At 42.4% G+C, this 22186-nt stretch overlaps 1 protein-coding gene across 6 annotated transcripts in view; it reads left to right on the plus strand.

Annotated features, from left to right (window-relative positions):
* The window catches only part of FREM1 (FRAS1 related extracellular matrix 1), a 232723-nt gene that overhangs the window by 81281 nt on the left and 129256 nt on the right, over nt 1-22186 (plus strand). For all 6 annotated transcript variants that reach the window (XR_014473687.1, XM_083185893.1, XM_083185856.1 and 3 more), the window contains 7 exons: nt 8658-8981; nt 10635-10743; nt 12045-12176; nt 15644-15988; nt 16920-17062; nt 18541-18740; nt 20729-20819. Coding sequence is in view for 5 of the 6 variants with exons in the window: in XM_083185893.1 (XP_083042019.1) it covers nt 8658-8981; nt 10635-10743; nt 12045-12176; nt 15644-15988; nt 16920-17062; nt 18541-18740; nt 20729-20819 (1344 nt within the window). In the remaining variant the exon portion in view is untranslated. The remainder of the gene's footprint in view (nt 1-8657; nt 8982-10634; nt 10744-12044; nt 12177-15643; nt 15989-16919; nt 17063-18540; nt 18741-20728; nt 20820-22186) is intronic.

A 22186-nucleotide genomic window follows, 5' to 3' on the forward strand; every position in this document is an offset into this window, starting at 1 on the left:
GACACTTGGGTGAGGGTATAAATGATCACCTTCAGTAATAACGTCAATTATGGTATCAAACAAACAAAGCACTGCACACTTCTGTACACATCTTTAGCGGAAGAGTACAATATATCCAATCCGATGAACAATTCAATTCTTGTAACACAATCTGTTTACCTGCAATATATGCAAACTTCTCTTCACAATACACTTACTATTATGTGCAATAGCTGCATACATTAACTAGACTCTGCTATATCATCCTACTACTGGGTACCCAGATACAACTCAATAGTCACTATTCCTTGTAATGATCCTGCAGATCACATGATGTGTAACAGTCTCTTCAGGTTGGCTCAGTCAGCAGTAAAGCACAGTCTTTATTTGGGGGTCAGTGGCTGAGAGTCTTGCAATAGGTTTGCTAACTGAAAACAGTCCAAGGCCAACTCATTTAGTTGTTCTCAAATCCTTAGACAGGGCTTAGTTAATGCTGAATCCCACATTCAAAGCAGCTTCCAGCATGAAGGGGTTAAATGAAGTCTCTGCATTCACAGTCTACTGAGAGATCCTTTTATAAAGGTTACAGTCTTTTTAGGGCAGTCCTGTTATACTCTGCTGGGGGGTCTGACAGGGACACACTTCTATAGCCAGGAGCTATCTTTTGCCTGAGTTCTCTGTGGATTCTTTCCTCTGTTAATACTGGAGTTGGGGTGAGTGGTGCAAACTTGGATCTAGTGGGGAGCACACTTTTACACAGGGGTGTTATAGTCAGACTCACGCTTTATTGGATGTTGCTGGTACAGGCTGTTACAGTGTCCTCCACTCTGCATGCTGTCCTGCTCTGCAGGGTCTCCTCTGAGCACATGGGGCTCTGTGTGTCTTTGCACCTTGCTGCTGCTGCTGCTGTTAGCAGTTATTTCCACTGTGTTCCACTCAGTAGCCTGCACTTTTATTGCTAGCAGGGATGGCTGGCAGATTAGCTGGGGAGATTAAGAACTCTCTCTGTGTCACTCTCTTCACACCTCAGTTCCATTCAGCTCAGACACCATGCTGCTGCTCTCTCTCTCTTCCACAAGCTTCTTCCTGCTGGGTTGATCCCGCCCCTGCTGGTAGCATTAAAGGGGCCTGCACTCAATTTACCCTCAGTGCTCCATACCTTAGGCAGATACTCAAAATGTCAGTTTATAGTGATTAGCAACCCACTGGGGTGCTACAAGAGATGCTAACAGATAGGCATACATTGCTGAAAATATAGTCATATCTGTGAATGACATTTGTCTATAAATACATATTTCCATAGGCACAGGCTAGGATTTAAAAGTTAATCTGTAGTTCATGAGAAGGTATATGTATGTGTATATATGTCATTTTTATTGATGGAACATAATTAATGTATGATGTATATACTTAGATATTGCATGTGTTTACACATTTTAATGTATTTCATGTATTTACACACGGCTGGCAAGAGAATAAAGGGACACTTGTGGAAACTTCCAGAGCCACCTTATGCTTCGTGACAAGGGAGTCACATGATGCCAGTCACATGATGCCAGTCACATGACAGTCCTAGGGAAGAGTAGGAAAACATCTCATAGTGACAGTTAGAAAAAAACCGCCATTACCCCAGACAGGACTGACATCCTAGGAGCTACCTGCACTACTGGTAAAGGAGATGTGCTGTAACTAGAGCAAAGACTGGCACTGTGAGTGAGTGACAGCCAGGGCAGGGCATCAAGGGAGCAATACCTGTCGTTAGGGTGGTCTTTTCGGCATCGGCAGGAGTCAGTAATAGAGTAAAGCCATACAGGGCCTTAACTATAATTGGCAGCAGCAGCAGCTTCTGTGCTAGACTTTCTTCCATGGATGCTGTAGTGGCCATAAAGTGAAGAAGGACTGATGAGTATATAGTCCACGCTGCGGTGAGTGGCATCAGTGAAGCCAGCAGCCTTGTGTACAGACACTACTTGCAGCATACACAAGCCAGCCGTAGCAAGTCAGAGATTGGGGGAGCAGCCAAGCTGTAGTACAATGACCAGGCAGCCAGTATAATCTGTGTGTGGTGCTATGTTAGAGCTGCTAGCTACGTCATATGAAGTGATGATAATTCCTGTCGTTTTATGAATACAGAGACTATAATTATTAACATCCTAAGTGCAGACAGCTTCTAATATCTGTTGCAAACGTAAACTGATGAGGACACGTTGCATGTTTAAGAAGTGAGTTTAGTCTCAATATAAGCTCCAGAGGAACAGTTTCAGGAATAAAAGTAAAGCTTTATACATTTATACATTGACAGTCTGGCCTGAACTTACAAAACTGAGCTGAGGACATTGATACATGCTTTCATCTAAATGTTACATTTCAAGAGATTCAAGTGATTTGCTAGCGATTGCAACGTTGTATCATTTGCCTTCATAGCCTGTTGTACTTCTGCAGGACTGTGCTCAGATAAACGCATATGCAGCGAACACAGTTACTTTACATTAAAGAAAATAACTTTAATTGTTCAGAATTGGACCATAGAGAAGAGTTGTACAGTATACTTCTCAGGGTGTGATTCAGCACAAGTATAGTTTGGATGTCATTGTTGCAAAAGACACAAACCTAAGATACACTTTATTAACTGGAGGTCAAACTACGTAAAAGGAGAACATAGCGGAATTTAATGCTCTACTAGCATACAGAGACTTTATCCAGTAAGTGGCTACACTGGATCTTATATGGGCCCCAACTGCGCACAGCTGGTATTGACATATTAGTAATAATAATATTTTAAATTTTTTATTTATACCCGGGTATATATATATATTTAAATATAACAAATTGGTTTTCTAAAGTTTTTTGTATTGCATGCAAGTAGTCTGTTGTACAGGTATATATATATTTGTTTTTCTTTCCACTTTAATATTTGATAATTGTTATTATACTAATGTATACTAATATAGCCTAAGTGTTGTTAATTTATCATAAAAAATATAAAGACGTTTTTACTTTATAATTGTATTGAATAACTAATCTGTATATTAGAATTAGAGGTTATCCCTAGCTAACCTATTTTAATTACCCATAGGGTCATTATAACAAAAGCTTGGGTGGAGGCACAAAACATTAGCTAAGCAAGTGAACTAAGCGTTACACATAAATGAATAAGCCGGACACACTGATCAAGTTAGTAATTTTTATATGTAATCAAAAATGAGTAACCAACAATATGAGTAATAAAACTATAATATACACAATAAAATGCACAAAAAATACACAATAAAAATGGATGGACGTCACTTCTTAATAGAGAATGCTTAAGTAGCAAGGTGAATGCTGTAATAGAGCGGAAGTATGTCCCACTTATAAGTGTTAGTAGGTATCTAACTCCTTTTAGGGAGTTTGGGAATGCAGAAACTCACTCACGCTGAGTATAGGGGGATTGGAAGGGTTAATACCCTTATCTTGAAAAAGTTGCCAGTCTAGCGGCAACGAAACGCTTTGAAGACTTCCGGCTGAGGTCACTTCCGGTTTCTTCGATCACATCACGCAAGGATTCATTCCTCCACCTCCATAGCAGCGCAATGTATTATTGATATCCTTAATCCCGGGTCCAGCCAGGTTGTTGCCAGGTCGACCCAGGTCTCTGTGCGATTTTGAATTTCCATGACCCGCACCCTGGCATCCGAACCTGGGTTAAAGTAAGGATTGATCCCAGGTCGGACTTGGGCTGCTGTTCAGTGTGAATGGGTAACCTGGGTAATGGGTAACCCGGGTAGAGCGATCTGGCTTCCGTTCACACTATGGAAGAGGCAGCGCTTGGAGACAGTGGCAGCTCTAAGTGATGTCCCCTGTCCCCTGTCCCCCCCCCCCCCCCGATTACATGCCACCACACCACCCCAACTTTGCAAATGTCAGGTCGGTCTAGGGTAGACAATTTGTCCGAATTCTGGATGGAACCCAGCAATGGAACATTGTAGAACTGGATCCTTTTCCAAAATTTGCACAAAGAAAACAGTATTCTGCCCCTTTGTGACACAATTCAATATGCACAGTAAGAATATTGAGAGAATTTTAAGAAAACAATGGACCATTTTGGAAATGGATCCAGTTCTACAAGGTTCCATTGGGAAACGTCCAGAAGTGATATTTAAAAGAGCTAGCACTTTAAAGAATAAATTGGCACCTAGTCTGCTACCAATAGAAATACCAGAAAACAGACCGCTGAGTTTATTTCCTAATATGTTACTTCTGAAGGGGTTCATTTGCTGCAATAAATGTTAGATGTGTGCTCATGGACTAAAAGGGAAGAAAATAGTGACTAATAGAGACGGAAAAGAATGTGAGATAAAAAGTTTAATTAACTGCACTACAAGTCATGTAGGGTATTTACTCACTTGTCCGTGTGGAAAAAGGTACATTGGACAAACTAAAAGAATGATAAAAATCTGCATTTTAGAGCACTATAGAAACATAAAAAATAAGATTGTGAACCATAGTGTTCCACGTCATTTTTCTACTTGTCAGAACAGTGACCCCGCTGGTATGCGATTTATGGTGATTGAACAAGTTAAATTGGATATAAGGGGGGGGGGAAATTCGAGAAAAACTACTTTTTAAAAGATTTAAATACGATGTACCCAGAGGGCTTAAAGAGGGCATTGATATAGCCTCGTTTATAGGTTAATATGTGGTTGTGATACGAAGGGGTTAATATCTTCTCGCGTATTTTTATATTTACAGTATATACATTTTTTCTTTAATATATTTAATTGTATTGTATGTTTCTGTTTTTATAAATGTCACTTTATAAGTGTATTTTTTAAGGATAATTTTATGTCTGGTTAAAGGATATACTAAATTGTTTATAAATTGTGAATGATATGTATCATGCCGGTTAAATAACTTTCTGTGAAGTGGATTGGTTGCTATTGGCGGCTGTCCAGGTATATGGAGGATAGTGACCGATGCTGTGCCACCCCTCTGACAAAATCGACGTGATGAAACGCGTAGGGACATGGCTCAGCGTCGGTCAAGGAAGCCGGAGTCTCGAGGAGTGTAACCATCTTCACCTGTCAGACGCCATGTGCTGACCTTTTGTGCTTTTAAATGTGCAGCACTGGGAGCCGCCAATCTCGGGAAAGTGATCCACTACTTGTATTAGTGTTTTATGTGATTAAAAAATTTTTTGGTACTTGTTTCCTAGCACGGCGCCCGTCGGGTCCCATCGCATACCATTAGTTAAGGTATGCGATGGGACCCGATGGGACCAAATATAAGGGTTTTCTGAGGTTCCTGTACAATTTTAAGATCACGTCGCATCGCATGCCATTACAATGGCATGCGATGCGATGCGATTTCACATTGTACAGCCATCCTGATGGCTGATTACTATGTTAAATGCACCCCCAGAGCCGATTTTTAATTGTACACCCACCCTGATGGGTAATTACTATGTCAAATGCCCCCCCCCCTTGTTAACGCCACCCCACTATTAACATCAACCCGAAGTGTGGCGAGCGGTGGCGTTACGCATCCGCCGACATTTTCATACCCCTACTATCCACGTCGGCGTGTAGTTGATTTTATATAGTGTGGCGAGCGCAGCGAGCCACCGAGCCCGAAGCGTGGCGAGCGCAGCCAGCCCCGCGAGGGGACGTGGAATACATGTGAAGTAATCCGCATCCCCTCGCGGGGCACGCCGCGCTGCGCTCGCCACACTGTATAATATTGACTCCACGCCGACATGGATAGTGGGGGTATGAAAAGGTCGGAGGACCCGTACCGCCGCCCCTCGCGGGCTCGCTGCGCTGGCAACACTACGGGTTGGTGTTGATAGTGGGGTGAAGTTAGCAATGGGGGGGCATTTGACATACTAATTACCCATCAGGGTGGGTGTACAATTAAAAATCGGGTCTGGGGGGCATTTAACATAGGAATCAGCCATCAGGGTGGCTGTACAATTAAAAATCGGGTCTTGCGCATGCGATCGGGTCACATGCAATGCGATGCAACCCAATCGGATAGACCCGATGACATAAGATTAACATCGGTGGCGCTGTGCTAGGAAACAAGTACCAATTTTTTTATGATATCTGCACTATGAAGCGCCCGTTTTGTCTATTCGCTTATATATAGCTGTCTATAGACTATAGCGCCCGTTTTGACTATCCGCTCTGCCAGTCCCTCCATTGGTTGCCTGTATCTTACCGTATTCAATATAAAACACTTCTACTCGCATATAAAGCTATTAACCATACTGCACCAGCATATATCTCTTTACTTATCACAAAATATCTCCCATCTCGACCACTCCGCTCTGCACATGATATGCGTCTCTCATCTGCACGGATCACTAGCTCCCATTCACTATTACAGGACTTTCATTGGGCTGCTCCCACCCTATGGAATGCCCTTCCATGCACAATAAGACTCTCCACTAGCCTCCAAACTTTCAAGTGTTCCCTGAAAACTCACCTCTTCAGGCAAGCCTATCATATTTAACCCCTTCCCGACCAGGCCTTTTTTGTTAATTTTTTTTTTTTTCCTCCTTGCGTTCAAATAAGCGTAACTTTTTTAATTTTCCGGCTATATAGACACATGAGGGCTTTTTTTTTGCGGGACAAGTTGTACTTTTTAATGGTACCATTTACTATACCATATAATAATCTGGGGAATCAGGAAATAATTCAATGTGGGGTAAAAAAAAAAAAAAAAACGCCATTCCACAATTTTGCGCTGGTTACGGTTTTTTTGGAGTTCATAGTTCGTTTAAAATGATGGGTTATCTTTATTCTATGGGTCGTTACGATTCTGGTGATACCAAACTTATATAGTTTTCGTTATGTTTTACCACTAAAAAAAAAAATAGCAACTTTTACGGTTTTTCTAATTTGCGTCGCGTCGCCATGTTCTGCGGCTTATAACTTTTTTATTTTTCCACCTACGGACCTGGGTGAGGGCTCATTTTTTGCGGGCTGAAGTGTACTTTTTAATTAATACCATTATGGGACATGGGCGACTTTCTGATCTCTTTTAGTTATTTTTTTTGGGGTAGGCGATGCGACCAAAAAACGTAGTTTTGGCGTTGGGAATTATTTTCCGTTTACGCCTTTAACCGTGCGGGATAACTAATGTTATATTTTAATAGATCGGACTTTTAGGAACGCGGCGATACCAAATATGTTTATTTTTTTTATTTTTTATTTATTTTTATTTGTGAAATGGGGAAAGGGGGGTGATTTGAACTTTTAATATTTTTTTATTTTTTTTTATTTTTAAACTTATTATTTTTTTTTTTTTACTTTTACTACAAGGCCCCCTAGTGTACTTGACCACTAGGGGGCGCGATCGCCTGTACTAGGTTCAGCCATAGAGCTCTATGGCTGAACATAGTGATTTTCAGCACTTTCTATTACATCCTGCCTCAGGCAGGATGTAATAGGAATACTGACACGGCCAGCACAGGGGTCTACATTAGACCCCTGGCTACCATGGCAACCGATCGGCACCCTCCGATCTCGCCGCGGGGGGCCCCGATCGGTGCCGGAGGGGGGCGCCCCCCCTCCGATCAGCTATTTAAGCACTGCGGGCGCTTTGCCCGCGGTGCTTAAAGGGTTAAACGGCCACGATCGGCGAACTCGCCGCTCGTGGCCGTGAGAGCAGGTACCTGGCTGTAATATACAGCCATTACCTGCTCTCTTTCAAGCCAGCTCACTCCGTGAGCTGGCTTGATTCCCCCGCAACCGACATATGACGTAAATGTACGTCATATGTCGGGAAGGGGTTAAGTTCTACACCAGTGGTCAGGGAACTCGGTCCTCATCACCCCACTCAGTGCATGTTTTGCAGGTCTCCTCACAGAATCACAAGTGAAATAATTAACTCCACCTGCGGACCTTATTAAATGTGTCTGTGAGTAATTAGTACACCTGTGCACCTGCTGGGTTACCAGTAAAACATGCACTGTGTGGGGTAATGAGGACCGAGTTCCCTGACCACTGTTCTACACGCTTAACCCTCTAAAGGAGTAAATACACGGTCCGTTGTGTAGGGCTCTGTTCTGTACTATGCGATGCATGCTCCCGCGCATCACATAGTACAGTACAAAAAGTATGTGCTGCACATACTTTTTGTACTAGGTACACATTGGAACGGATTGCAGTGCATGCACACTGCATGTACTAGGGATGCGATCCGATCCGATGTGTACTTTAAAAGTACAGAACGGACCGAAAAAACGGACCGTGTATGGGGGGGGGCATTAGGCAGTTATGTATTATATAGCTTCCCTTCTGGACTTGTAACTTGGTGGGACTGGTATGCTATTACTGGTGCCTGTCCTTGTGTTTCCCTCCTATATCCCTATAGAGTGTAAGCTTGCAGCAGGGCCCTCTTACCTCCAAGTCTGTCTGTTGTTACCTAGTTTTTTTTATGGCTGTCTACTATTGTAAAGCGCAACGGAATCTGCTGCACTATATAAGAAACTGTAAAATAAATAAATAATAATAATATATAAATATAATAAGAGCATTGTATTATGCAGCATAGCAAGATATAGAGTCCAGGACCCTTTAATGATATGGATTGATACATTTTCATAGTACTTTCATTGATTGAATGCTTTAAAACATGATCTTTTGAATTCAAGAGTATATTAATTTTGTGAAATACATTTGTACCTTTTTCAGTCAGAATGTGCTTGGATTCCAGTCCACATTCAGGATGCAATGCCCAATCAGATCCCCAAAGCCGCATTCATGTCAATGTTTATCTTAGAAGTGGATCAGTTCATTCTCACTCCATTGACCACAGCTGCAGTCGATGCCGAGGACAGTGAAACAAGCAAACCTCTGCTAATCTTCAACATTACAGACCCTCCACGTGAGGGATTCATTACAAACCTGAATGATCACACCAAGCCCATAACGTCTTTCACTTGGAGAGACCTGAATGAGATGCTCATAGCGTATCAGCCACCCAACAGCAGTCACACTGAAAGAAGAAATTTGGAGGTAAATGAACAGTTGCATAATCTGTGTAAGTAGGATATGTGCAATCGCTACTGGTCCAGTTGTATTTCTATAGTTTAATATAATTTTTATTAAATATGTTTTAATATTTTTAAGATTACAGTACCTTCATTGGACAGAAACATTCACATACAGGTACTGAGTCCCATGCAAGTACACAAGTGTACGCATCTGGCAATAGTTAGACAACATTTGTGTATTCCAGGCAGGGCTGGTATGTGGAAGTAATCACTAATAGCGACACAGTACCGGTAACAGACAGGTAAACAGGCAAAAAGATAGCAGAATCGACGCTCACAGCGCCCAGACTGTGAGGCAGATTTGGTTACTACACAAACAGAAGCTCTTAACCTAGGCAGTGTAGGCTGGAATACACAGGTTCAGGCACTAGCAGAGTAACAGCAAGCTCAAAGTATCTCAGGATTACAGCTCAAGGTATGTCAGGGTTGTTCAAAGAACACAGGTTTAATCCGGATCTGTTCAGGATCAGGGTTAACAGGGTAGTTTCAGAGTTGATGAGAGTTACACAGGCATTGTCGAGATATGTTCAGGATCATGGATAACCAGCATTGAGTCTAGGGCAGGATGGGTAATATAGGGAACAAGTCCCATTCAGGATGGCTAGGAAAGGACAAGCCTCCTGATACATAAATTCACTGCAGCTGGGCAGCCAGGCACATAGCTCTAAACCAGGCATGTCCAACGTTGGCCCTCCAGATGTTTTGAAACTACACATCCCAGCATGCTTTGCCACAGTTTTGCTATTAGAGAATGCTAAAACTATTGCAAAGCATGCTGGGATGTGTAGTTTCAAAACATCTGGAGGGTCAACGTTGGACATGCCTGCTCTAAACTGATGATTATGCAGCAGCTGGGGCTGAAGACAGGAATCATGCAGTCAGGCTGTTAGAGTATAATTAAAGAGAGCAGCCAGAGGCAGCTGGTAACAGTAACTATGTATATGTCAGTTAGATAGAGCTCAGCTTGCAAGGTGAGGGAGCACATCAGTGTGACAATGCAGTTTGCATGGTGAGAGAGAGAGAGAGAGAGAGAGACAGTGTGATAGAGAGCTTGGGTTATGGGGTGAAGGAGTGTGTCAGTGGTACAGAGTGCAGGTTGCAAGGTGAGGTCAGAGGGATAGAGCACAGGCCATATAGTAAGTGAGCCCATCATTTCAATAAAGTGCAAGTTGCAAGGTTAGGGAATGCTTCAGTGTGATATAGCTCAGGATGTGGGTTCAATAATGGACACTACTGTGTGGTGTAATGTGAATTAGTACTATTATGTGACCACTCTTCTTCCCCATGATGCCACACACCTAACACCAAGGGCGGCGGGGTTGGAGATCCCCAGAGATATCACTGTGTGGGGCCCCAACATAACATATCTGTTGCCGGCACTGACACCTCCCCCCCCTTCCTGTAGGAGCTGCTCAGTAGTACTTGCCAGGTTTCAACAATATCCCCCTTGATGAAACTCTCCATAGGAGACTGAAACATCCAAATAAATATGTATGTCAATATTAGATGAAGACTGCTGGTCTTTTGGCATATTATATACAATCTATTAATATCATATAATACATTTGGTTATTAATTTATTTAACTACAATCCTAAGACATTGTCCATTTATAGGTGGAGTTTGAAGTTCACGATTTCTTTTTTGAAAGGAGTTCTCCCATCACAGTTCATATATCTATTAGAACAACTGACACAAATGCCCCCCGTGTATCTTGGAATATGGGTGAGTATTCACAATAAATTTAATTGATTTTCAAATAATTAATATTGCTTTTTTTGGTAGCAACAATTAATTTATTTAAAAAAAATGGTATAGTCATAATTGAATTTGAAATAGTATTCTAAGTAGTTATCCAAAGTGTGACAAATGTGTAAATAGCGGGCTATTTATTGTGTCCTAGTATTAACCATGGTGTGTCATTTCAGTGTGTGTGTGTGTGGGAGGGTGTATGGTTAGGGTTAGGCTGCGGGGTTTGTGGGGGTGTGATTTATGACTAGGGTTAGGCTATGGGGCTGGCTCCTGATAACCCTTAAGGTTGGAGCACTTTTACCACTTGGTTGTGGCTGCTAACCTGGCCCTCCAGTGCTGGTAAAGAGGCTGCTTTAGGAGGGAGATGCACCTCACTGCTCTGGTTCCTATGATGCCTCTTATTGTTCTCTTTCCTTTTTGCCTGAGCCTCCATCATCTGGCTGACTTTCACCTCTGTTGCTAACCGTAGCTGCAGAAGTCGCTGGGACTTTCTGACCTTCTGGTCCCGTGGTTGATGCTGTTCTACTCCGTCCTGGCACCTCACCTTTCCCACCGACCCTACTATTTACGGGAGACAGAGGGACTGGAGGCATGGTCAGCAGCAGACAGAATGCTGAGCATGCCCCCACAGTGACAAAAACAGGAGGTGTGGTTCATGATTGCAGAATTCCCAGGAAGTTACTCTCCCTTTTGCAGAGGCTCTTTTCTGAAGGGCACGTCTATTCAAAGTGCAGGATTCCTGACTTCTCACTAAACAATGTTGGGAGGTATGGAATCTCCATATTTTGATTGACAATTATTTAACATTTCAAAGTAATATATGAATTAAGCAGTAAGATAGAATATTTTTTACATATACAAAATTCCACATGAGCACATATTTGAAACTTTGACCCCTATATCTAAAAAACTATCAGACTGAAAAAAAATCTTACATGGGCTTTGTAGCTATGTGGCATTATCTAGTGTACCCAATTTCATGAAAAGTCGGTGGATGTCATAATAAGATTTTTCTGAGTTATTTGACATGTAATGACCCCCCCGTAGTTCTACTAAAGTCAGTTTTTCGGGTTTTATATTGATGGTTTGGCCTTGAGTAAATGGGCAGATTGCAAAATCAACATAAAATCTACCAAAATACCAAACACTTTTATTACATTTCCCTCTGTGGGCTTACATGGTAATTAGGGTGTTATCCAATTTTTTATTTTGAGGAAAATCTCAGCTGGCAGTCTAATTTAGAAATAATCTGCTAATTAATCTGCCTTGTATAGGTCTTGATCTCTTGGAAGGTCAGTCTCGAGCAATCACATGGGAACAGTTTCAAGTGGTAGATAATGATAATATCAATGCAGTTCGTCTGGTTATTGTGGATGGCTTGCAGCATGGACGTATTACTTTAAGAGGTAAAAGTTTACATTTTCTCATGTCCATTCCAAATCTGTTTTACATATTTTATTATAAAACATACTGTATGACTATTATGCATAACTTTGTTTCCATAGGTTGTATATTAAATTGTAATCATATTTCCTTACAAAAGTGGTTCCCAAACTGCGCCTAGGCTCCCTGGGGTGCCTTGGAGCACTTGCAGGGGTGCCTCAGGTTGGTGGTCCAGAATCAATTCAAGTTATTTATGGCCAATGAAATATGCAAAATCAGTGCTTGTGGCTTCCAATTAAGAATATGTGATTTAGTGCGAGTTTAAAACATGACTAAAAATCGCATCCTATTACATCTCGCCCCTATTGACCACTTTTATATCTTTGTCCCATTCAGTGACTTTAATGCTGTCTTCTCCCCTTTATTAGGCACATGTTGATCTTTTGTTCACCTCCACTTGCTCATCAAGATACAGCAAGTCCTACAGTACCTCACTTGTTGTCTTATTGCTGTGTTATTCCTATGATATGTTAACTTACATTTTGTTTACATGATGTGTCATGTTTTACTGTTATGCTTGGTACACACCAGAACGATTTGGCTAAAATTCCCCCAATTTCGATACAATCTCGACCGATTGTATGTAAATTGGGCATGTTTGGGCAGGTTTTAGATCTGATTCCGATCTGATGCGCATCCCCGCTGGTCATTTGGTCGTTTTGCAGATCCTACCTGCTGCAGTCAGGATTTGAAAACGATTGGGCACAGATCGTGATCGGATCGTGAGCAGATCGTCAACAGATCGTGCGACCATCGTATGGTCATCTCACAATCTGCTCATGATCATTCTGGTGTGTACCCTACATTACTATGTATATTACCTGTGTGGGTTTGAAGACACTGGCCCTTATTCAGATCTGATTGCAGTACAAATGTGTTTGGAAAATGGGCAAAACCATGTGCACTGCAGGTGGGCCAGACATGTATAGAGAGTTAGATTTGTGTGAGTTATTTTGTTTCTGTGCAGGGTAAATACTGTCTGCATTATTTTTACACTGCAATTTAGATTTCAGTTTCAACACACCCCACCCAAATTTAACTCTCTCCGCACATGTCACATCTGCCCCACCTGCAGTGCACATGGTTTTGCCCATTTTCCAAACAAATTTGTACTGCAATCAGATCTGAATAAAGGCCACTATGTAGCAAATTAAAGGTAAAAGATTGCCAATGACTTCCTGAATAAAGCAATTTGAAGATACAGTAGCAAGGCATTTTTATGAGTAGGAAATGGTGTCACTAGAGTGAGACATAGAAGGCTGGTGTTCATGGATGGACTGGAGCTAGTAATCAGCTACAGCATTTATTCTGTATACAAAAAAAAGGGACTTGGCTGTGAAACGTGAGGGTGTGCCGCAAGTCCTGGGGATATGGACTTGCATTGTACCCATTATTGTCTGATGTGACATCATGATGCCACATTGCACATGGAAGTTACAGAAAGCTTGCCATCTAAACAGAGCGCCAGGGGGTGGTACCTCTTGACCAAGCCTCCAGACGGCTTGACGCTGCTCCTTCCCATCATCCTTTTTGGAAATTGCCAGAATTGCCAGCCCAGCTGAGCTGGTGGTTCACACATTAGTTGCTGGAGACTACAGTTCCTATTTCAGTTTCGGAACATGAAAGAATTTTGTTATTTAGCATTCCAAAGGACAGCATTTTGCAACAGTTTTTACCTTTGTTCAAAATACAAAGCTAAACAGATGAGCAACTGAAGAACAATTGACTGACAACTTTACACTGTGCATGAGCAGCAACTGTGTACAAAATTCTCAGACAAGAATTCCACAGAGCTGGTTATTATTGTCCAATTGCAACACAAATACTGCTCAGCACAACTGAATTTAGTTGTGAATAAAGAACAATGGTCCAATGTGGTCGGGTCACATGAACCATTCTTCACAGAACTTAATGACACTCTGCACATGTTACATCTGCCCCTCTGCAGTGCACATGGTTTTGTCCATCTAAGAAGGAATTTGTGGAAGGAGTGAACCAGAATAACCCCCATAATGTCTGGATCCATGTTGTGGATAACTCCATGTTATGTGACTTTTTATTGGTGTTACTATTTTGCTTCCTGCTACTTGAAACAAACCCAAGGAACCAACTGAACTCTGAACAAAATGTACTATATCTTCTAGCAACACTAAATCTAAAGTCACACCTGCTACTGTTCTTCCACTGCCAAGTAGGCTCTACATCCAGTCCTGCAGAGTATTTGCTCTCCTAAATGATAAATATTGGATTCTTCTAATTCTCACATTATCGCCTGAATTCCACCCTGAAAATATGACACTCTTGCAGTCTTTTGAGTTGAAGCACAGTACTGCAATATGTTTTAAGCCTCTTGATCACTGGAGAGGTTAGAAGTCACCTTATTTAATTCTGCTAAACCCCTAAATAGCAGACTTGTAAATCCACCTAGATGTCAGATTTGAGTTGATAGTCTGTAATCCTCTGGCTATTAAATATTCAAAATAAATTGAATTTCCACAGGCCCGGAACAAATCGTTGAACTGAAAAATTGAGAGATTAGGGAAAATCTTGTAGTTTACGTGGCTCAGCTTTTACACAAATAAGTTCTACAAATTGGTATGGAACTTTGACAAATGGCAATGGACATTAACAAATCTGGAATCAGTGATGTGTGATCTTACATTAGTGAAGAGTCTGTGTATGTGTAACCCATTAGTAGTATGCACCGTGCACTCTTTTCTATCAGTTCCTACATACTTGTTAATCACACCAAAAAAAAACCAACATATACATATATTATAGTACTATACACAAATCAATGTTTCCCTGTGCTTTATTGTAGTATCTACATGCACAGCATCTACATACATGTTTTAAGTATTAAAGTATGCATAAAATAACATTAACAGCCCATACACACTGGGTGATTTTGAGCTTAGTAGCTCAGTTTACTCGTTTGAGCTGCTTTCAGCTTGAAAGCCGCCCAGTGTGTATGGGGCAGTGATGAGCGGTGAGCACTGATGCGCTCTCCTGCATCATCGCTGGCCCGACCACTCAGCTGCTGGTATTACCCACATATAGGCGACGGGGTGGACAGCTTTCCATAGCGTCCTGCTATGGAAAGACGTCCACGCTTGGGAAAAATCACAAAAATGGTCATAAAATTGCCCAGTGTGTATGGAACTACATAGAACCTGTAAAAGTGTCATAGCTACAAGAATAGACTTACCTTCACCTGCCCCAGAAGGGATAATACGTGTTCTTCTTCTTTTTATCATAGATATTATATACTAGTAGTCTAACAAAAGCTTTGAAAGCTAGCCTGTGAGATAGAGATGTAGTTTTACTCTCTGCCAGCAGATGGCAGTGTTTCAGAGACTCACAGACAATTGACATTTCTCATTTAATATTTATGTAATTGATACTAATATCTCATTTGTTCTACATTCAGGAGGCAAGGGATTCATGTTCACCATAAAGGACATACAGGCTGGAGTTGTCTGCTACCATCATGATGACAGTGACACAACCAAAGATTTTGTGGTTTTCAGAATATTTGATGGACGCCACAGCATTCGTCACAAGTTTCCAATTAACATCCTTCCTAAAGATGACAGTCCCCCTTTTCTCATCACAAATACTGTCATTGAGCTCTTGGAAGGACAAACCATTCTCATTCAAGGCTCTATGTTGTGTGCCTCGGACATGGACTCTAGTGATGACTATATTCACTTCAATATTACCAAGCAGTCAGTGGCTGGGAACATTATGAAGAAACCAGGACAAAATGCATTAGGTGTGGTACTTATAATGTAATTTCTGGTTTTTCCCATCATACATAACACATCATACTGAGATTTATAACACAAGATAAAACATTTTATTGTTTTCAGAAGTTAAAAGCAAAAATTCCAAATCTAAAATAACTCTATTTTCCTGTGCTTGCACATAACAGATTGCTGTCAGCAAGTTGCAGTTACTGGGGGTATGCAATTACATGTGCTGTGTTTTCAGCCAATATTAATGGCTTGATATTGCAACCTATGACCGATGTTCATTATCACTTTTGCCACAAAAAGGACCTGTGATTGCACAAGAACAAATGGAATCCAGGAAAAACTCCCAATCTCATGGGTAATCTGAGCTCCGAGGATTGGATTTTCATGGATTATGCTTTGGGTGACTAAAGCCCCACACACACTAGGCACTATAGTAAAATATATATTTTACCATATCACCAAGGGCCAGATGCCGTGTTGCGGCTGCAGAATGGCTGTCGCTTCCCTTGTCGTTGCCCCACCATTGCACCCTTCCCCATTGGCATCGGCAAGTGTGTATGGGGATTGAGCCACCCGAAGCAACTGAAGCATAATTCCCCATAAGAGGAGCTTATTGGATACTCCAAGTGAAGCTATTAGCAGTGGTAAATTAGTCCCCACTCCCCTCTTGAGTCAAGTACATATGTTTGTACTTTTCTCATTTATATCGTACGTGGATCTATGATTTGGGAGAACATATATAGCCAATTTATACTACAAAAGTTCTACTACAAATTTTATATTTAAAAGAAAAAATGAACATTTGTGCAAATGATTTTTCTTTGCTTTGCAAACAAGTTAATATTTATATTATATTCTTTAGGCTAACTCTACAAATATACATATACATATACATATTATTATTATTATTATTATTTTTATACATTTTATCTTTATTTCAATTATAAGCTTATCCTGTGAGCACATTTCTGCAAAGAGATTTATTCAGTGGCATTATATACTATAAGCATCATGGAGGAGAAATTTTTGAAGATGCATTTGAGTTTATTCTCTGTGACAGTCATATCCCCCCTAACCTCTCTGGACCTCAGGTATGTGCAGCTGTTTGAAAACAACTTTGTCAACAATTCTTTGTGCAGCTTTGGGGTGTGTGATTATGAATACATCCCCCCAGGTTGGATACACGTGAGGAAGGAGGCTACAGAGACATGAGGGTAGCATGAGGCTAGAGAGACATGGGAGGCATGATGCAGGGGAGATATAAGGGGGTCAACAAGGCTGGGCAGACATGGGGGCATGAGAATGAAAAGAATATGATGATATTATAAAGTCATGGTGGGCATGGGGCTGGGCATATATTATAGGTGTAATGTAGGAGAGACAAAGGGCAGGGGCCTGCAGAGACACAGGGTAAAGAGAATGAAAAGATACAGGGGGGCATGAGGCTGAAGAGTCACAGGAGGCATGAGGCTGCACCTTTATGATGGAGGAGAGACAAAATGTGTCATGAAGCTGGAGATACACAAGGGTAATGAGAATGGAGTGGCACAAAGGGCAGGAGGCTGGAAAGTCACAGGGTGGCATGAGGCTGGGCATACATTAGGGGCACGTCTGAGGGGGTTATTCTGGTTGATTCACAAGACTGTGAATTCTCAGCCTTGCGAGTCCACCAAACCCCACCCGGTGAATACTGGGCCACCCGTCCCCACCCTCACAGCGCGGGTCCGCCCGCATTGGCTGTGAATGGATGCTTAACATAAACATCCATTCACAGGGTAGGGGGAACCACCCCTATCTTTCCATGGTCACTGACCATGGAATGATGGCGAAGGTGCATGTATATCTAAGTGACTCTCAGGTCACGTAGATATACGTGCACCCTTGGGAGGAAGGGGATGGACAGCTGAAATCTGGTGATGTCAGCTGCCCGCCCCCACACCTGTGTCACCGACCAATTTGCATGGGAACACACAGTGTTCTCATGAGTATGCTCATGAAATGCTGGGCATTCCCATGGGGAAATCGCCCAGCCCGTCGCACGCCCCCCCCCCCCCCCCCCCACACCCACTATCCTGGGTGCGTGTGCCCAGTGAACACCCTGTTCGCCATGGCCGCATGCACCCTGCGTCTACACATGAGTAGAAATGTGTCTGTGCATGCGCATATGCAAAACATTGCTCACCTGTGGGAATAAGGTCATGAGTGCACTATTGCTCAGACTATACTGCACTGCAAGCCAGGGCGTTGCCGCCAAAAGAGAGGAGCGGGCTCCAATGGAGGAGACTGCACATGGGCCTCCTCCTTTCTTGAAGCGCCACTGGGCATGATGCTAGAGAGACATGGGGTAAGGAGAAATTAAACTGGAGAGTCACAGGGTGGGGGGCATGAGGCTGGATCGCTACCACTGTTCCAACACGTTTCCCTATTTACATTAATTTTTTCATTCAAATATAAAATATCTGCAGCAAAATGGAGTGTTCCCCTGATTATTAATACATACGCCCTTATATTTTATTTAAGTTGCAGTGCATTGGACAGGAATAATCACCCAATACTTTTCCTTTTCTAGTCTGTGATCATACATATAACACCAGTGGATGATCAGCTTCCTAGGGAGGCCCCTGGAACAGTTCGTCATTTGATTCTTAAAGAAACTGAGATGGCTTACATTACAAAGAAACATCTGCACTTTATAGATACCGAATCTCCAGAAAGGGAACTTATTTATTCTGTTACTACACCACCATGTCGCTCATCACCCTCTACCAGGTAATAAAATGCAATGAAAGAGCTGCTCCTCAGCTCCACGTTCACCTTATAAATAAATACTTGTAATGATAAAGCAAGCCATGCAAGGGGATGTGGTACCCTTATTGTGGGGACAGGTGCTCAGATGTCGATACTGACACAAAAAAAAGTGAAAAACTCATATTGACCTTGTGTCGACTTTTCCTGTGTCTACCTTTTGCTTGTGTCAACCATTTTCCATTGTCGACCTTGTGCATGTTAATCTTTTGGTGAGGACCTAGACATTGTAGACATAATATACCACACCCAGAGTAGCAAGTTCACTTTTTGTTTTGTAAATTGACACATCAGAGCTTTAAGGGGTGTACACAAGGTTCGATTTGGACACGCTTTTGATTTGATTTTGCTTCTAGAAGCAAAATCGAATCAAAATCAAATCTAATTCGGACAGTGTTAACTGCCTTCCATCTTGATTGGATTCCGATGAACGGCCCCGCAGCACCAGGATCAAAAGCAGAAAAAGACTTGCCTGGCAAATCTATTTCTGCTTTGATCTGGTAGATCGAATGTAGTTACATGCTGCTCTATGACGCATCGCCCCTCCCTCCCCCCCGCACGCAGTCCCCCCGCCGCCCTCCCTCCCTTTTGTTTGATTCCGGCAACCCTCCGGGTGCCGGCGGCCATCAATATGGAATCGGTATCGACGGCCTTTGGGATCGAACCCTGTGTATGCCCCATTATAGTTGCAAGTATGCATGAAACCTGATGACTGCAATTGCAGGTGGGTAGAACTATGCAAAACCCTTTATTCAGAGACACATAGGAATTACACAGGTTGTATGGCTTAGTTGAACCAGGTGAAATTGAGACTTGAAGGCTAGCCGCCACTTTACCTGTAGTATCTCTGATGCAAGGTGTATTACGGCAACCCTATGCACAGGTGACCCCAAGTTGCCGTGATTACTCTTCTTAAGTACTCCCCCTTTACAGTAAAAGAAATATACCGGATAAGAGCTCTTCGGATTCCTTTGGGACTAAGTTGCTAGATTTGATGGGGTTATTAAGGGTATTTCAAGTAATGTGAGAGTACTTATCAATGCTAACTGACCCCAGAAATGACAATCACTCAGCCCCTTGCCTTTTAACACACATTTGGGGTTATCATGACCTGATCATTGCTGTGCGAATTCGCATGGTGATGACGGCACACAGGGGCAAAAATCACAGACTTTTTTCATTCACAACCCGGCAGTTTGACTGACACGAAGGGGTTTATTCTAGTTCATTCTTTCTGACAAAATCCTTCTTAGATGGACAAAACCATGTGCACTGCAGGGGGGCAGATGTAACTTGTGCAGAGAGAATTAGATTTGGGTGAGTTATTTTGTTTCTGTGCAGGGAAAATACTGACTGCATGATTTTACACTTCAATATAGATCTCACTTTGAAGAAAAACCCCACCCAAATCTAATTCTCTCTGCACAAGTTACATCTGCCCCACCCGCAGTGCACATGGTTTTGTCCATCTAAGAAGGATTTTGTCAGAAAGAATGGACTAACCCCCCAAGTCTCCATTTGTGGGTGGTAACCTGCCTTTTTTTTTGCGGAGCGCCAGGACAAATGCAGGCATACCCAGGCGTTTTCAGGGAGGGTGTGTGACGTCAGCTTTGGCATCGATCAGCCTGTTCCTATCACAGAGTTGTGGAAGAGTCAGGGTTACGCACGGACTGCACACAGTGGAAAATTAATTAGATGGTGAGTGAGTTGCAAATGGATTTGCAGTTGTGCAACAAGAAGTAATTCACACACTGCACGGGGAAGGGTTACACTCTGGAGAGGCGGCAGCTATACGATCGCAGGAAGCTGCAATTTCTCACAGCAGCGATAAGGTCTGAATAATCCCCATTATTTATCAACAGACATTTTTTACCTGTTTTAAATATTTAATTGTGTAACTTTCTTTATACCTTTTAAAATTAAGTCCTCCATTTTTCTCTTCATTTGAGCAGTGATCTAGAAGCTGGGAAGATTGTCCTAGTAGAAACCATCCCCAAATTTGTAAAGGATCCCACTGCTAACATAGCATTAACATTTACCCAGGTAAGACCTGTCTTTAGATACTTAATATAGCATGCACGATCATTTTGACATGGGTGGTCTTGGCAAATATCAAAGTAGCGTCCTTCTTAAGCCCTGTACACACGGGGCGATTTAAGCCATTATCGCTGGCTAAATGGATGCTGAGCGACCATATTGCCAGTGTGTTTTTTTGTCGTTGGAGATAAATTGCTAGGAGAGCATTCCTGATCTTAATGGTCACTGGTCCCAGGAAATGACTAAAAATTGCTGGCCGCTGGCGCACAATGCACTGTGTACCAGCGACCAGCGATTTGATTTCTAGTCAAAATGAGGTAGAGATAGAATAGCTTGCAAATTTCGGCCAAATTTGCTGATGAAAACGGTACACTGAGCAATATATTGCTGAGAGATATTAAACCAAAATTGCTCAGCGACCATATTGCACTGTGTGTACACACCTTTACGGTTGTTTTTAAAATGTCTAAGGGCCAGATTCTATAAGCTTCAAAAGTGATAAAATGGAGAGTGATAAACAGCCAGCCAATCAGCTCCTGCTTGACATTTTTCAAACACAGTCTGTGACATGGCAGGTAGGAGCTGATTGGCTGGCTGTTTATCACTGTCCATTTTATCACTTTTGAAGCTTATAGAATCTGGCCCTCTCACTGCTACAGTATGTCTACCAGGCATGCTGAGTGTATATTTAAAAAAAAAATGAAAGATGCCAGTTTTCATGCCAATTATGTTGCTCTATAAAAGTATACAATTAAATCATGGCCTAATCAAATGAGACGGTACTTGTTTCCCACGGCCACAATCGCGTCCATCGTGTACCTTAAAGTTAAGGTACACGATGGACGCGATTGACCCGATTTCCTTTGAAATCAGGTCCATTTTGCCGGCAAAGGCAAAATCGGGGGCATTGCGTCGGTCGCGTGCATTAACATGGCCCCCGACGCGACCGACGCGATGGACGCGATTTTGCCATAGGCTTCAATGTTAAAATATTTTTAACATTGAAATCGGGAGCATTGCGTCGGTCTTGTGCCATTATAATGGCACAAGATGAGATGGACTTGATTAAGTCCATTTTACATAGGAAACAATGTGAAATGGGCCAATATGACCCATTTCACATTGTATATGGCCCCGTGATGGTTCAAAAGTTACGCAACCCCATTGTGAGCGTCATTGACGCCAACCCGAAGCATGGCGAGCGCAGCAAGCCCGCGAGGGGCGGCGTTGCGCGTCCTCTGACCTTTTCATACCCCTACTATCCACGTCGGCGTGGAGTTGAGAATATAAAGTGTGGCGAGCGCACGCGTATACCTGTGAAGTTATATGCGTCCCCTCGCGGGGCTCACCACGCTTCGGGCTCGGTGGCTCGC

Source organism: Crinia signifera, chromosome 1 (genome assembly GCF_055691185.1).
Source record: "Crinia signifera chromosome 1, ASM5569118v1, whole genome shotgun sequence".
NCBI lineage: Eukaryota > Metazoa > Chordata > Amphibia > Anura > Myobatrachidae > Crinia > Crinia signifera.